The following is an 18,193-nucleotide window of genomic DNA, read 5'->3' as shown; positions in this document are numbered from 1 at the left end:
CAATTATTTTTTGCAAAGGGCCAAACAAGAAACAGAAAATATTGTGGAGGGCCGGGCCAAAGGCTAAACTCAAGTCTGCACAATAATAATTTTATTCCTATATAAAAACCAGTAAATAGCATTCTTTTACAAACTGTTTGATGTTCTGATTAGAAATTTTTAGTATAGCAGTGCTGTTGGAAACTATCAACATGCAAAACGCTTCCACTTGGGATCCTTTCGACCTTGTGTACTGAAGACAACAATTAAAATCTTTTAGTCCTGTTTCTTGTCTGATTCTGTGCTGAACTGTTAATTAGTTAATTTAATCTAAAATGTTTGTGTTTCATTGACACACTGTATGTTATAAAATGTGCAATAAACGTATTTGAAAGAAAAAAGAATGTACAGAAAAACAATTTAAAATGTTTTGAGATTCCAAGTCAGAATATCACCAGGCTGGGGGCATTCACTGTGAAAATCTCACCTTGTCCTTGTGATTCAGATTTTGACACCCCTCTATAAAGTCAAAAAATAAAATAAAAATAGAAAAACAAAAGGTCCAGCTTTCCTCCCTGAGTCAGCAGGTGCATGTCTGGAAAATGTCTTATTACTCTGCATTTTACTTTGTGCATTTTCTCCTGTTCTCCTTGAATTGCTGGCTGTCTGAGTGGTGTCCAAAAAATGAGGTGGGCTTCATAGATAATTGGCAAAGCTTCTGGGGAAAACCTGGTCTTGTTAGGAGAGCCGGCATCCATTCCACTTTGGATGGAGCAGCTCTCATTTCTAGAAATCTGGCCAATTTTCTTAAATCCTCCAAACCGTGACTATCCAGGGTTGGGACCAGGAAGCAGAGTTGTAGTCTTACACACCTCTCTGCAGCTTCTCTCCCCCTGCCATCCCCTCATTACCCCATCCCTGTAGAGACGGTGCCTGCTCCCAGACCACCAATAACCAGCAAAAATCTATTTAAGCATAAAAATTCAAAAGAAAAAATAATATAGCACCTTCAACTGCACCACAGACTAAAACAGTTAAATGTGGTCTATTAAACATTAGGTCTCTCTCTTCTAAGTCCCTGTTGGTAAATGATATAATAATTGATCAACATATTGATTTATTCTGCCTTACAGAAACCTGTTTACAGCAGGATGAATATGTTAGTTTAAATGAGTCAACACCCCCGAGTCACACTAACTGTCAGAATGCTCGTAGCACGGGCCGAGGCGGAGGATTAGCAGCAATCTTCCATTCCAGCTTATTAATTAATCAAAAACCCAGACAGAGCTTTAATTCATTTGAAAGCTTGACTCTTAGTCTTGTCCATCCAAATTGGAAGTCCCAAAACCAGTTTTATTTGTATTATCTATCGTCCACCTGGTCGTTACTGTGAGTTTCTCTGTGAATTTTCAGACCTTTTGTCTGACTTAGTGCTTAGCTCAGATAAGATAATTATAGTGGGCGATTTTAACATCCACACAGATGCTGAGAATGACAGCCTCAACAATGCATTTAATCTATTATTAGACTCTATTGGCTTTGCTCAAAATGTAAATGAGTCCACCCACCACTTTAATCATATCTTAGATCTTGTTCTGACTTATGGTATGGAAATAGAAGACTTAACAGTATTCCCTGAAAACTCCCTTCTGTCTGATCATTTCTTAATAACATTTACATTTACTCTGATGGACTACCCAGCAGTGGGGAATAAGTTTCATTACACTAGAAGTCTTTCAGAAAGCGCTGTAACTAGGTTTAAGGATATGATTCCTTCTTTATGTTCTCTAATGCCATACACCAACACAGTGCAGAGTAGCTACCTAAACTCTGTAAGTGAGATAGAGTAGCTCGTCAATAGTTTTACATCCTCATTGAAGACAACTTTGGATGCTGTAGCTCCTCTGAAAAAGAGAGCTTTAAATCAGAAGTGCCTGACTCCGTGGTATAACTCACAAACTCGTAGCTTTAAAGCAGATAACCCGTAAATGGAGAGGAAATGGCGTCTCACTAATTTAGAAGATCTTCACTTAGCCTGGAAAAAGAGTCTGTTGCTCTATAAAAAAGCCCTCCGTAAAGCTAGGACATCTTTCTACTCATCACTAATTGAAGAAAATAAGAACAACCCCAGGTTCTTTTCAGCACTGTAGCCAGGCTGACAAAGAGTCAGAGCTCTATTGAGCTGAGTATTCCATTAACTTTAACTAGTAATGACTTCATGACTTTCTTTGCTAACAAAATTTTAACTATTAGAGAAAGAATTACTCATAACCATCCCAAAGACGTATCATTATCTTTGGCTGCTTTCAGTGATGCCGGTATTTGGTTAGACTCTTTCTCTCCGATTGTCCTGTCTGAGTTATTTTCATTAGTTACTTCATCCAAACCATCAACATGTTTATTAGACCCCATTCCTACCAGGCTGCTCAAGGAAGCCCTACCATTATTTAATGCTTCGATCTTAAATATGATCAATCTATCTTTGTTAGTTGGCTATGTACCACAGGCTTTTAAGGTGGCAGTAATTAAACCATTACTTAAAAGCCATCACTTGACCCAGCTATCTTAGCTAATTATAGGCCAATCTCCAACCTTCCTTTTCTCTCAAAAATTCTTGAAAGGGTAGTTGTAAAACAGCTAACTGATCATCTGCAGAGGAATGGTCTATTTGAAGAGTTTCAGTCAGGTTTTAGAATTCATCATAGTACAGAAACAGCATTAGTGAAGGTTACAAATGATCTTCTTATGGCCTCGGACAGTGGACTCATCTCTGTGCTTGTTCTGTTAGACCTCAGTGCTGCTTTTGATACTGTTGACCATAAAATTTTATTACAGAGATTAGAGCATGCCATAGGTATTAAAGGCACTGCGCTGCGGTGGTTTGAATCATATTTGTCTAATAGATTACAATTTGTTCATGTAAATGGGGAATCTTCTTCACAGACTAAAGTTAATTATGGAGTTCCACAAGGTTCTGTGCTAGGACCAATTTTATTCACTTTATACATGCTTCCCTTAGGCAGTATTATTAGATGGTATTGCTTAAATTTTCATTGTTACGCAGATGATACCCAGCTTTATCTATCCATGAAGCCAGAGGACACACACCAATTAGCCTAAACTGCAGGATTGTCTTACAGACATAAAGACATGGATGACCTCTAATTTCCTGCTTTTAAACTCAGATAAAACTGAAGTTATTGTACTTGGCCCCACAAATCTTAGAAACATGGTGTCTAACCAGATCCTTACTCTGGATGGCATTACCCTGACCTCTAGTACTACTGTGAGAAATCTTGGAGTCATTTTTGATCAGGATATGTCATTCAAAGCGCATATTAAACAAATATGTAGGACTGCTTTTTTGCATTTACGCAATATCTCTAAAATGAGAAAGGTCTTGTCTCAGAGTGATGCTGAAAAACTAATTCATGCATTATTTCCTCTAGGCTGGACTATTGTAATTCATTATTATCAGGTTGTCCTAAAAGTTCCCTAAAAAGCCTTCAGTTAATTCAAATGCTGCAGCTAGAGTACTAACGGGGACTAGAAGGAGAGAGCATATCTCACCCATATTGGCCTCTCTTCATTGGCTTCCTGTTAATTCTAGAATAGAATTTAAAATTCTTCTTCTTACTTATAAGGTTTTGAATAATCAGGTCCCATCTTATCTTAGGGACCTCGTAGTACCATATCACCCCAATAGAGCGCTTCGCTCTCAGACTGCAGGCTTACTTGTAGTTCCTAGGGTTTGTAAGAGTAGAATGGGAGGCAGAGCCTCAGCTTTCAGGCTCCCTCTCCTGTGGAACCAGCTCCCAATTCAGATCAGGGAGACAGGACACCCTCTTTACTTTTAAGATTAGGCTTTAAAACTTTCCTTTTGCTACAAGCTTATAGTTAGGGCTGGATCAGGTGACCCTGAACCATCCCTTAGTTATGCTGCTATAGACGTAGACTGCTGGGGGGTTCCCATGATGCACTGTTTCTTTCTCTTTTTGCTCTGTATGCACCACTCTGCATTTAATCATTAGTGATCGATCTCTGCTCCCCTCCACAGCATGTCTTTTTCCTGGTTCTCTCCCTCAGCCCCAACCAGTCCCAGCAGAAGACTGCCCCTCCCTGAGCCTGGTTCTGCTGGAGGTTCTTCCTGTTAAAAGGGAGTTATTTTCCTTCCCACTGTAGCCAAGTGCTTGCTCACAGGGGGTCGTTTTGACCGTTGGGGTTTTACATAATTATTGTATGGCCTTGCCTTACAATATAAAGCGCCTTGGGGCAACTGTTTGTTGTGATTTGGCGCTATATAAAAAAAACTGATTGAATTGATTAATTTTACATGCACCTTTTAGGAAAAGCAGAAACATCCTGCTGGCTGACAGACAGTGAAACGAACACTGCTTCATCTGACAATGAAGCTTCTGAGCTTTCATTCGAAAGTGAAGGTTCGGATTTACAGAGGCTGTACAGAGACAGAAGGCGACACACTTCACCCCAAAACTCTTAATTTTTTCAGTGTCGGATTTTTGATTCTAACGTGTGGTGATGCTGCTGTCTGTGTCACTGGACACTATTTTAGCCCGGCCATGTGCGTGCACGTGGAATGTCTCCATGACACTGTTTTTTGGTGGAGCGGACTTTGGAAATCACAAGTGGATGACTATTCAGGTTTTTGTTCTTCTTCTTAGTGGAGCTGGTAGGGTTCATTTTTATTTCACTTTGAGTGTCTGTCTTGACGTGAGACTGTCCTGTAACGGAGCACTGCGCACCACACTCACACAATGTGCACGCGCACTAAGTTTTTGCATCGTGGAAAGCGGCTGGTTTTACTGTGACTGCATTAAATTAACCGTTTCAGTTAAAAAACGAGTCTTCATCACACGACATCACAGGTATGTAAACTTTGTAATTAATCTGTGGTTCCGTTTTTAACGTTAACAGCATTTAAGTGCATGCTGGGATGTTTTCCTCTAATGCTGCGTTCACACCGAGCGTGACACGAGCGACAGCAGCGACAGGTTGCCATGTAATCTCTATGGAAGGACGCGTTGTGGCGCCAAGCCACGCAGCGCGACACAAAGGATGCGAATGAAGCGACGCGAGTGAAGCGATTTTGAGCGATTGCCATGTTTGTGGCGCGATATTGCGTCGCATCACGTCGCGTTGCCCTCCTCCCCAAGTTGAAAAATCTGAACTTTTCGTCTTGTCGCGCCACAATGACCAATCAGGGACTGAATATGTAGTGACGTGGAGATGTCTGGAGTTTGACTGAGTGGGATGTGAACATGTTCTGTCTCTGGTAGCAGCCTGTGAGCAGGACTTATGTCCCTTTTGTCCTTTATTTCACAATTATGGCAGAGTTTGGAGGAAGAGTGAGCGGCAGCCCCACAGCAGGGGGAGCAGAGTTTTGTTTTTTTTTTAACGTGCGCGCGCGAGCAAATCATTTGTGAAGACTATTTTATTTATTAACTACACAGATGTATAATAAAGTAAATGGTGACTGGTTTCTAAACACAATTATGACAATTATGAGTTTTTTGGGGAAGAGCGAGGAGCAGCCCCACAGCAGGCAGCAGAGGTTTTTTTTTTAATGTTTACATGTGTGCGCGTGAATGGGACAGGAGGCGGAAGGACCGCTGAAAGCGGCCATCATCCAAACGCAGCTCCTGCAGCAAATAATGATACTCCCCGAATTGGGAACGTCTCATGACGTTTGTCAGCTTTCCACAACAACTCGCTCTGTGTGATCAAGGTCCGTCATGTTAACTTGACTGACAACTGGAGCCGGTGAGTGGAATGGAAGCTCCTCCTATTTGATGATGCACTGAGGCGAATTTTCGCAGTGAAAGCAGAGCGACACACCGGGCGATGGTGGCGCGTCCATCGCCACGCGACCCACTCAAATTTGTGGTGTCTGGTCGTGCCCGGTGTGAACGCGGCATAAGAACCGCTGTTGTAAACACTCAGAAATGTTCTGATTTCAGTGCAACATGTCCTTTAAAACATAGAAGAATGGAAATAATGTACGCTGCTGTCCAGCCCATAAATCTCAAAGTGTGTCTAGGTATCTGCAGAATTTTGAATTCCGTTCTGCTGTTCACTGTCACAGAGGCTGCAGCATCATTCTCAGCCTCTGATCGGATCGATCCCACAGTAGACAGCGTTGATTGAGTCGGCTGTGCACCTGCCTCCGTGATACTCGGCGCCAGTGTGCCTCCTTCCCAGATGGCCCGGTGATCGCTGCGCTCCCCACGGGCTGTGGTCCCACCAAGATCAAACAAAAAATCCAGAGATCGTCCTCTGATCATCTGGTTTCCTGTAACGCTTGCGTTTTGTCATGGTTTGTGTCATCTGGATGTAAACAGGATAAAATAAAGAGCTGAAGTTGTTTATGTGAAATTTCCCGCAAAAACAGGTTTGCACGCTGTTAGATTCCCACCGTCTCCTGCTAAAACATCATGAGATGACTTACACTATAGCGCCACTAGATGACAGTATAACGGTGTGGCACAGTTCCATTGTCTGGGGAGAACCTGATTTTATTCTTTAATTTCCAGGTATTTGCGAGTCGGTCCAAGTCAGCCAAAGGGCCGGATACAGCCCACGTGCCGTAGAATGCCCAGGTGTGCATTAAGCCATTTCTCACTCATTCGAGGTGCATTTTGAGCTCCAGTCTGCTGCTTTTCCATCTGATCGTACCAAGATAGCCTTCATCTTTCCCACCTGTCATGTCGCTCCACAGCATGGGCGGGTGAGTGGGAATGCAAGTCTGACTTCTGTTCTACTCTGCGCAGTGTCACCAAAGAATTCAAGCAGGCTTTTCAGTGCATGTCCCCAGGATGGGAGGCTGTGAGGTCGTTATTAATGTTAAGGCAAGGTTCGCCATTGACTTCTGCACGTGTCCTTTGCCTCGTTTTTATATTGCCTCATTTTTAAATTGGGTCACTGTGAACCATACTTAGTCTGGCGCCTTGCCTGAGTACCAATTTGCCAGGAGAGACCCTACCATGAGCATGAAGGCTCCAGCCAACACAATTCTCAGGTTCATAGGGGCACACAAACCTCCCCACCACAATAAATTGATGGTTCCTGGAGAGGAACTATCACCCTTCAGAGTGTGAAAACCAAACACAGTTGTTCAGGTGCTGACGGAGTCTCCTGACGGATGAGCAGGCAGGCAAGTTACTTGTTGTTGGTTTATGTCCTATGAGTCTTCTTGTGGGAGCTGAGACCAACTGTTGAGGCACAGGATTTCCCTGCTTGTGCTGCCCTTGTTTTTCCTGATAGCTTGTGTTCTCTTTTACTCACCTTGATGGCTGTAGAGCACAGCTGCCTCCAGAGTGGGTGGTCAAGAGCATGAACTTCCCAAATAGCAATATTAATGTCACAGGTGCAGGGATGCCGGTAACGCGTGACTCTAATCTGACCGCTGTTTTCAGTAATGAGTAATGTAATGCGGTTATATTTCCAAATCAGTAATCAGATTATAGTTACTTCTCCAAATCAATGTGCATTATGATTATTGTTGTATTTTTATACACTATAAATCAGGGGTGCACAATACGTTGGTTGTAGAGATAATGTGGGTTGATCACAGCATTAAAACTGGCCCATGGGAGAGGATGGGAGTTCGGCCAAATTGCCCACCATGCGCGTTTGATGCTGCGAGCTGTTCATCTGCTGTTTTGTGCAGAAAGTTGAAAAAACTGTTGTCATCTCTCAAAGTACAGTGACGGCAGCACACCTGCAGTGAGCTTTACAAAGGCATTTTTAAGCTTTTAATTTTCATTAAAACTCTGTGCCGCTCTGTGAGTGTCCTCGCTAAAAACAGCTGAAGACCCGGAAACATCTTAACAAAAAATATTAACACTCTTTTTCCACCCAAAAGCATCTAAAGTCTCTTTCTGAGGACAACATGATGTAAAAATGGCAATAAAACTTTCTTGCATGTCAGTCAGGTCATCTATATACGAGGTCTATTAGAAAAGTATCTGACCTTATTATTTTTTCAAAAACCATATGGATTTGAATCACGTGTGATTACATCAGACATGCTTGAACCCTCGGTGGGCATGCAAGAGTTTTTTTCACGCCTGTCAGTTACGTCATTTGCCTGTGGGCAGTCTTTGAGTGAGGAGTGGCCCACCCTCTCGTCGTTTTTTTTCATTGTTAGGAATGGCTCAGAGACTGCTGCTTTATTTGATCAAAATTTTTTCAAAACTGTACGGCACAACTGAGTGGACACCATTCGATAAATTCAGCTGGTTTTCGGTAAAAATTTTAACAGCTGATGAGAGATTTTGGTCTGGTAGTGTCGCCGTAAGGACAGCCCACAGCGCCTGATGGCGATCTGCGCTTCGAGGTGGCAGCGTCTCGCCGTTTCAAGTTGAAAACTTCCACATTTCAGGCTCTGTTGACCCAGGAAGTCATCAGAGAACAGAGAACTTTCAGAAGAAGTCGGCATGAGGAGTTTATTCGGACATTCCATTGTTAATGGACATTTTGTAATGAAAGAACGTGCGGACAGAGTCGCATGTCGGGCCGGACCCGACCGCGGGGGGTCGCGACAGGAAAAACACCTCCGTTGGAAACCTTAACGGGCAAGTTGGAACATGCCCAAGCTGTTAAACAATTTCTCAGTTACTCACTTGCTGAAAGCCATCAAAAGCCGCCTGAATTTTACAAATGGTTTTCAACACGGAGGTGTTTTTCCTGTCGCGGCGCAGACGGATTCGCCGAGTCGTTTCCGTGACGACTCGGCGAATTTGCGCGCACGTCTTTCATTAAAAAATGTCCTTAAACAGTGGAATGTCCGCATAAAGTCCTCATGCCGGCCTCTTCTGAATCTTCTCTGTTCTCTCACGACGTCCTGGGTGAATTAAGCCTTAAATTAGGATGTTTTCAGGTCGAAACAGGCCGAAGACGGCGCCTGGGAGCGCTGCGCGACGTCCTGCTTCGTGGGAAGTCCTTACACCGATAGAAACACCCCATAATCTCTCATCAGCCGTTAAACTTTTCACCGAAAACCAGCTTAATTCTCAAATAGTGTCCACTCGGATATTTCTCACAGGTCCAGAAAAAATTTGGATAAAGCAACGTGCGCCGTCTCGAGCAGCGTGTGAAACAAAGGAATTCAGCCGAGAGGGCTGAACCACATCTCACTCAAGGCCTGCCCACAGGGAAATGACGTCACCGACACGCGTGAAAAAACTCACGCATGTGCACGAGGGTTCAAGCATGATTGGTGTAATCGCACGTCATTCAAATCCATATAGTTAAAAAAAATAAATAAGTGTTGGTTTCTTATCTAATAGACCTCGTACATAAAGGGCTACGTCTGTCTGTCTGGGATAAACTCCCAAACTATAATATGTAGCCCTAAAAACTATATATATTCTGAATCATGACGTGGGGAACAAACTGATACCATTTTTTTTTAAAGTTGAACTGAAAATTACCCGCAAAACAGCCACTGATGTAAGACCATACAGTGTTGTACCATGTGCTTTTCATGCTGCCACTTCTGTCTGTCTTCCTGTCTGTTGGGATAAACTCCCAAACTATAATATATAGCCCTAAAAACTATATATATTCTGAATCCTCATGATATGGGGAACAAACTGGTACCATATTTTTAAAAGTTGAACTGAAAATTACCCCCAAAATAGCCAGCTGTGGGTGTGACCAGGCAGATTCAAATTTCCAGCCCTGTATATGTGTTGGCCATCTCTGTTTATTTAATCCCTTTCTACAGCACACTCAGCACAGCCACAGCACACTCAACAAAACAACAACATGCTTAGGCTGAGGCTGTGGGTATGACCAGGCAGATTCAAATTTCCACCCCTGCATATATGTGTTGGCCATCTCTGTTTATTTAATCCCTTTCTTCAGCTACTTTATGTTCTCAACTGTTAAGCAGCTGACTGTCCTGTACAACTCAGTTTGCCTTCCTGTCTGAATACATTCATTTTATGTTTGTAAAATTGCAATGTAAAAACAGTGGAATACACCACTACCTCAATTTTGATTCATTGATATTTACATTTACTGTTACCTACCTTTTGTGTGTAATTTTGTTATAAATTTGATTGCAAAACAAAGTCTGCATGAAGGACTTCAAATGTGTTTGTCTTTTAACCAAGTATTTCCATTACGTTTGGGGAGTTCACCTCTTATAGTTCTGCTGGACAAACTTTAGCCCATAAAACATTTGTTTTTGGCCAATTGTTTTGATTAAAATGATTGGCATTTGGGTTATGTCTAAAACAGGTTTACCCGGGCGGTCAGTGCTGGGTACCCTAGCTAGTAAAGGTAAGTCCTGTCGCCACAGCAAATCCAAGGTTGATCTGCACAGGTTTTACGCTGGATGCCCTTCCTGACGCAACTCCACATTACATGGAGAAATGTGGCAGGGGTGGGATTTGAACCCAGAACCTTCTGCACTGAAACCAAGCGCATTAACCACCCCTGCTCGGGTACCCTAGCTAGTACTTTTTATAAATGCACACGCTATCCACTCTTCCTGCTCAGACGGCAAACCAGGGGCGAACCCAAATGGAAAGGGAGCGTGGGAGGGAGGAACATGGCCCCCCACAACACCCCTAGACGAAAGAGCCACTTTTGAAGACATTTTTTCACACTGCTACTGCTTATAATAATAATAATATTCATAATAATCATAATAATAATCATAATAATCATAATTTCAACAACTAAAATGCTTAGGAAGAATTTAAATGTTAGAAAATGTAGAAAGAATTTGTTACATTTATAAACAATGTAGATTATAAATTGTAAGTTTCAACATTACAATGCTGTCAACAGTTAAATATGAAGTCAAGAAAGGTAAAACAAGTATTTATATTCTCTGATGTCAAGAAAGACTCACTTTTTTAATGTTTTCCACAATGTTTTTTTTTTTTTCAGAAAATAGGATTTAAGTTCAACTTAAAATGTCAGGACATACATTGTTTATGTTACTGTTAAAAATGCACTTCTAATAAAGTGAGTATTGGCAAAACCGGTTATCATTTTCATGTTGGGGGGGGGGGGGGTTGTTGGCAGCTCTTGAAAGTAACTAATAAAGTAACTAATAATCTAACTTACTTTTACTGATAACTCAGTTTTAAAAGTAATTAAGTTACTTTTTCAAGGAGTAATCAAGTAATTGGATTACTTTGTCAAGTAACTGTGGCAACATTGCACAGGTGGTAAGATGCATCTTTATGGTGTCTCTGAAGTTCTTCCGGTAGATGATGTTAATGGTGTCCCGGGCAGTCACTGGGTCGTATCACCCGCCAAAAGGATCGTGGACCACTGACACATACAGGTAGGTATTCACAGATGGCTACATTCAGGAGGTGGACACAAACAGACTCGACCTTGGTGATTGCCAACCAGAACCCATGGCAAATCCATAATGTGGTGACCAGCATGTGCTCCCAGACTTGACCTGACCTCATGGCTGAATGTGAGTCAAATTATCCACAGTTCTTTTCAAAGTCAAGACGTTGAACCAGTTTGGTGTCAAATTGGTTTAAGCAAAGATTTGCAGTCTAAAAGGATTTTAAACCATGTGAAATCCATTTAAGTGTACAATGAAAGACTGGAATTAAACAGATGATATTTGAGTTAAATTAAATTTAATTTTACTGAAGAAAAAACAACAAAAAAATTGGAACTGTCTTGATGGGATCTGCAAACAGGAAGAGGATTCATTTGGGGGTGAGGGGAGGGGGTGTGGATCCTGGAGGAGGTGGCTCACTGTCCATCGGGACCAGACCACCTGTGTTGGGTGTAACTGGACTAAGACCTCAGAATGAAGATGCCACGTGGGCGAGTGTGGCTGTGAATTTGGCTCTGTGGTGGGTCACAGGTGTAACGCTCAGACTCACGATGCAGACACACGGCGTCATGAACGACCAGCACCACTTCATCCACGGAAACGGCCGGTAGCCAATCATATGGGCGATATCGTCCATGTAATGGTCAGCGCCTGCAGATGATGACATCATCATTCAACACAGTTCATCATCTTTAAAAAATAGCACTGCAGCTAAATCAAACACAGCTGTGTGTGTGTGTGTGTGTGTGTGTGTGTGTGTGTGTGTGTGTATGTGTGTTAGGGATGCACCGATCCACAATTTTTCACTTCCGATCCAGATACCTGAATTTGGATATCTGCCGATACTGATACTTTTCCGATCCGATACTAGAGCTCTGTTTGCTTTAATATTATTATCATTATTGTTGATTTTATATGAGGAGTTTCTTAAAAAGGAGACCTGAAAGTTCAGCTACAATTTGCCAGAAGGTGTATCTAAGATGAAAGCCAAGATTTGATGTTTTGGTGAAAGAATTAATTGCTTTTATTTTTTATAAACTTGAAGAGAAAAGACAGCACTCTCTCTCACTGTCTGTCTGTCTGTCTCTCTGTCTCCCTCTCTCTCTCTCTCCTCAATTTTAAATTTCAATGGAGTTTTACTGACATGGGAAACATGTTTACATTGTCAAAGCAAGTGTTAAAAATTAAGTTCTCTCTCCCCCTCTCTTTATGTCTCTTGTTTGCTCTCTCTATTTCTCTCTCCCTCCTCCCTCTGTCTCTCTCGCTCTTTCTCTCTCTCTCTCTGTTTTCGTGCTGTGCAAACTTCAAACTTTTTGGAAACACAAAGCTTTTTAACCATAAAATAAACCGTAAATTGCTAAATGTATCATCAGCGACGCTCACGCACAGGATTTTAACTGCGTTTTTCTCCCCTTTCAATGCAGAGAATCTCTGTTTGACTGTCCTCCTGAGCTGCAATCTGAGCTGCTATTTCATAGCGTTTCACAGCCTCAGGATGCTGAAGCGGCTAACTTTTCAGCACAAATTTTCAGAAACAATTCAGTTCATTTTTCTGAAAATCCGTGCTTCACGAACAGACGGTTTGAACCCGAGAGCTGGGGGCAGGGATTTGCTGCTACCCGCAGCTAGACCACTGTGGAAGAGAGCTCTCTCAAACTACTCGGTTTTAGAAAAATCTCCCCTCCTCCCACTCGGCAGCAAACAAAGCAGAAGGGAAACAGCAGCAGTCGAGAGGATTCACAGTGGCTCCTCACGTATCAGAAAACGCCGCAGGTCGGATTGGTATTTTCCAATACTTGAATTATGTCAGTATCGGAAGCCGATCCCCATACCAGATCAGCTCGGAAGCAACCTTAGTTTGTCCATGTGTATATATATGAGCATGTGTGTGTCTGTGTTTGTATGTTTGTGTGTGTATATATATATATATACACACACTACGTGGTCGCTTAGGGCCTCCACGCCACCAGGGGGGCCCGAGAGCACAGAGACGTTGTGATAAAAAAGTAAATATATACATGAATTTAAAATAATATTGAATAATTTAAACGAAATTGTATTACACCAGAAAAAAATTAATTCATTTTGACAAAATACCAATACTAGGTTAATTGATGCCTCCTGTTGGCTGCTGCCACTGTTGGGCAAATTTAGATGCACCGCTTGGTGGTCGATGACTAATCGTGAGGAATGAAGTGAGTGCAAGTCATGTCTCAGAAAAGAAATTAAATTATCCCTCTGGAAAAGAAAAAAGAAGAAGTTGGAAGACGAGAAAAAACAACAAGACAAAGGTAGGTTTACATGTCCAAAATTAAAATTTTTGTTGTCATTATTTGCGAAATGCTCCGTTCGTTTAGTGTAAAGTGCTTTAGGTGTCTTAAAGTTAGAGGCGATTGCTCTAAGACTGCAAGGGAAGCTCAGCTTCCCCTAAAATGTCACAAAATAAGTGATCAAATATATACTACTGTTGTGTGTACATGTCATTGACTAAATATGCGCTACAACGCGCTAACGACGCGGCTTTCCTCTCACTCAAACCCGCAGCTTCACAGTGCTTTAAACAGCAGTGTCACAGACTTCAATAGCGACACAAAGCGAAACGAGACGAGTCATTGGATAAATGCTGGGCTTTGTCCCACCCATCAGACACTCAGCGTGTCTGGGGGTCTATGGGGCAGTGGGCTGGCCTCGGCTGGCCCGGACGCTCAGCTTCTGCATGATGATTGGATGATCTGTCTGAGGCTGAATCCCTTTTTGATTGACAGCGAAATGAGCGAATCAGCGATCTTTTGGCGTAAACATCTGTGGGAGCATTTTCATTCTGTTCTGAGTTGAACCGGAGACTTTCCTAATCCTCTTAGCGGCATTTTCTTTGTTAAAAACGACTAGCGACAAATCAAGCTTCTATTTCTGGTGGGTTTTTTTTGTAGCTGCTTGTGTTTGGAGACTGACTTTTATCACTTTTTCTGACTTCTATCGCAGTTTGTGTCCCTACCGAGCAGCGGGTGCTGCTGAGCTCCTCCACCGTCACAAAGCACTCACAGGCGGACACACTTCACACTAGTCTCGCGCCAGTCCCAGCTAGCGAGCTAGCTAGGTAACAAGCTGCACATAATGGCAGACAATTTGGATGTTGTGGACCGGATTTTGGCGAAGCCATTTGATAGTCTTCCTTACGAAGAAAAACTTCGAGTTAAACAGCAGGGCAGATCAACTCCTCAGATTAATTTAGTGCAAAAGGTGGGGAAAAGTAGCTCAGCTCTCAATGGTTTGCAGGCCAAAGTTAAAGCAATAGCCCCTAGTGCAATGTTTGTGCATTGCTATGCACAAACATTGCTGTTATGTTGTGGATTTCTGTGTTCATTATGGAGATTATTTAAGTATTGTATTTATTATTTAAGTATTTAATTTTGATTACAACTTTATTTTTCTGTAAGATAATGTGAATGTCATTTGATTCTATTTTGTATTTGGATATTGATCATTTTGCACACCATTGCACATCTGAAAGAAATTAAACTATTTAACATGTTTACTATAAATGCAGTTTCCTGCCTGCTGATGTTACTTTCAAATAGTTAAATTAATGAGCTATACTTATACATCACTCTGTATGCAGAAGTTATATATTATGAGTTTGCTACCCCTTTAAGGTTAAAAAGAAGAATGACACCTGTATGATGTAAGATAATTACAAATAATGTTAATGATTGTGGGTACGTTACACACATAACAGTGTATCCTATGGAATAATGAGGCATCTGGTGCTGAGGTGATGGTAGGGGGGCCCCCAAATGAAATTCTGCTTAAGGCCCCATAAAGGCTTGGGCCGGCCCTGTATATGAGCATTTGTGTATGTGTGTGTATGTATGTGTGTGTGTGTATATGAGCATTTGTGTGTGTTTGTATGTTTGTGTGTATATGAGCATTTGTGTGTGTGTCTGTATGTTTGCATATGAGTATTTTTGTGTGTATTTGTGAATATATGAGCATTTGTGTGTGTGTGTATATAAGCATTTGTGTGTGTGTCTGTATGTTTGTTTGGTAATATGAGCATTTGTGTGTATGTATGAGCAGTTGTGTGTGTGTGTATATATGAGAATTTGTGTGGATATATGAGCATTTTTGTGTGTGTGATTGTATGGGGTTAAAATTGTCTCAATATTTGTAAATGCACACAGGGTGATCTACAAATAATCATTGATTTGCAAATGTGTTCAGATATCCACAAATGCAAATTTCATATTTGTAACTTATAAATTGGTCTTTGCACATAATGTTGTATTTGCAAGTATAAAACTTAATTTGTAAAAAAACCCATTACATTTGTAAAACTGGAAATTGTATTTGTGAATTGAGTTTCAGCATTTGTGGATCACCAATTACACGCATTCATCGCTTTCCTCTGCGATGTCATTTTGAGACATTCTTTTCGCGAAATCCACACAGATCCACAAACAAATGGCGACTGATTCACAAATACACACTCACGCACACTGGATATTCACTGGCAGTGTGGTTCCATTCATTGATGTGGCTGAAACTATATGCTCCCGGGTGACTCTTTAATCGTGATCGTTACTGAGTTTTTAAAATGCTTATCGCAAAGCGTTCTTTTTTTTTTACGACATCATACAAGTTTTATAAGTCCGCGGACACTGATCTGTGTAGATACAAATCAGTTTCCTCGGATCCGCGGAGTTTCGAGAATAAATGCCACTCAAAGCCTGGCTGTTGCGACAGTTGTCGTAAAGCGGTACTGGTTGGTTGCTGCAGTGACGCTGTGTGGTTCCTGTGCGAAGCTTAGCTAAATGTAGCATGTGTACATCGCAAATTTTTAGAACTTTCAAGTTTTTAAAAGTGGTGTGTCACGGAGCACGCACAGGCGCAATGCTGTTTAATACGCTTATTTGAACCACTGCGTTAAAGAGTACAACACTAACAACCCCCGCCCCCCTCCCCATGATGAAATCCGCAGACACATAATTTTAAAAAATAACTGACCTTGCAGACAATATCACCACATACATACCCATCCATCAGACGCCTCCATTACGGTAATGTGAAAAGATTTATTCTGAAATGTCGGTCTTCTCTCGGGAGCACATAGTTTCAGCTTGCCACATCAATGAATGGAACCACACTGCCATCTAGTGGATATCCAGTGTGCATGAGTGTGTATTTGTGAATCAGCAGGCATTTGTTTGTGGATCTGTGTGGATTTCAGGAAAAGAATGTCTCAAAATGACATCGCAGAGGAAAGCGATGAATGCGTGTAATCCACAAATGCTGAAACTCAATTCACAAATACAATTTCCAGTTTTACAAATGTAATTTTTTTTTTTTTACAAATTAAGTTTTATATTTGCAAATACAACATTATTTGCAAAGACCAATTTACAAGTTACAAATATGAAATTTGCATTTGTGGATATCTGAACACATTTGCAAATCAATGATTATTTGTAGATCACCCTGCGTGCATTTACAAATATTAATGAGACAATTTTAACCCCATATGATTGTGTGTATATGAGCATCTGTATGTGTATGAGTATTTGTGTGTGTTTGCATGTTTGTCTATGTATTAGTGAAGGTTACAAATGATCTTCTTATGGCCTCGGACAGTGGACTCATCTCTGTGCTTGTTCTGTTAGATCTCAGTGCTGCTTTTGATACTGTTGACCATAAAATTTTATTACAGAGATTAGAGCATGCCATAGGTATTAAAGGCACTGCGCTGCGGTGGTTTGAATCATATTTGTCTAATAGATTACAATTTGTTCATGTAAATGGGGAATCTTCTTCACAGACTAAAGTTAATTATGGAGTTCCACAAGGTTCTGTGCTAGGACCAATTTTATTCACTTTATACATGCTTCCCTTAGGCAGTATTATTAGACGGTATTGCTTAAATTTTCATTGTTACGCAGATGATACCCAGCTTTATCTATCCATGAAGCCAGAGGACACACACCAATTAGCTAAACTGCAGGATTGTCTTACAGACATAAAGACATGGATGACCTCTAATTTCCTGCTTTTAAACTCAGATAAAACTGAAGTTATTGTACTTGGCCCCACAAATCTTAGAAACATGGTGTCTAACCAGATCCTTACTCTGGATGGCATTACCCTGACCTCTAGTAATACTGTGAGAAATCTTGGAGTCATTTTTGATCAGGATATGTCATTCAAAGTGCATATTAAACAAATATGTAGGACTGCTTTTTTGCATTTACGCAATATCTCTAAAATCAGAAAGGTCTTGTCTCAGAGTGATGCTGAAAAACTAATTCATGCATTTATTTCCTCTAGGCTGGACTATTGTAATTCATTATTATCAGGTTGTCCTAAAAGTTCCCTAAAAAGCCTTCAGTTAATTCAAAATGCTGCAGCTAGAGTACTGACGGGGACTAGAAGGAGAGAGCATATCTCACCCATATTGGCCTCTCTTCATTGGCTTCCTGTTAATTCTAGAATAGAATTTAAAATTCTTCTTCTTACTTATAAGGTTTTGAATAATCAGGTCCCATCTTATCTTAGGGACCTCGTAGTACCATATTACCCCAATAGAGCGCTTCGCTCTCAGACTGCAGGCTTACTTGTAGTTCCTAGGGTTTGTAAGAGTAGAATGGGAGGCAGAGCCTTCAGCTTTCAGGCTCCTCTCCTGTGGAACCAGCTCCCAATTCAGATCAGGGAGACAGACACCCTCTCTACTTTTAAGATTAGGCTTAAAACTTTCCTTTTTGCTAAAGCTTATAGTTAGGGCTGGATCAGGTGACCCTGAACCATCCCTTAGTTATGCTGCTATAGACGTAGACTGCTGGGGGGTTCCCATGATGCACTGTTTCTTTTTCTTTTTGCTCTGTA

At 41.3% G+C, this 18,193-nt stretch overlaps 1 protein-coding gene across 1 annotated transcript in view; it reads right to left on the bottom strand.

Moving 5' to 3' along the window:
* slc6a8 (solute carrier family 6 member 8) overlaps window positions 1–18,193 on the bottom strand; it is a 180,193-nt gene that overhangs the window by 10,661 nt on the left and 151,339 nt on the right. Inside the window, exon 11 of the mRNA XM_034171870.1 lies at window positions 11,871–11,971. Coding sequence (XP_034027761.1) covers window positions 11,871–11,971 — 101 coding nt within the window. The remainder of the gene's footprint in view (window positions 1–11,870; window positions 11,972–18,193) is intronic.

The sequence above is a fragment of the Thalassophryne amazonica genome, chromosome 6 (assembly GCF_902500255.1).
Source record: "Thalassophryne amazonica chromosome 6, fThaAma1.1, whole genome shotgun sequence".
Lineage (NCBI taxonomy): Eukaryota > Metazoa > Chordata > Actinopteri > Batrachoidiformes > Batrachoididae > Thalassophryne > Thalassophryne amazonica.
Note: the sequence above shows the minus strand (reverse complement) of the source record. Positions and strands in the feature narration are given on the sequence as shown.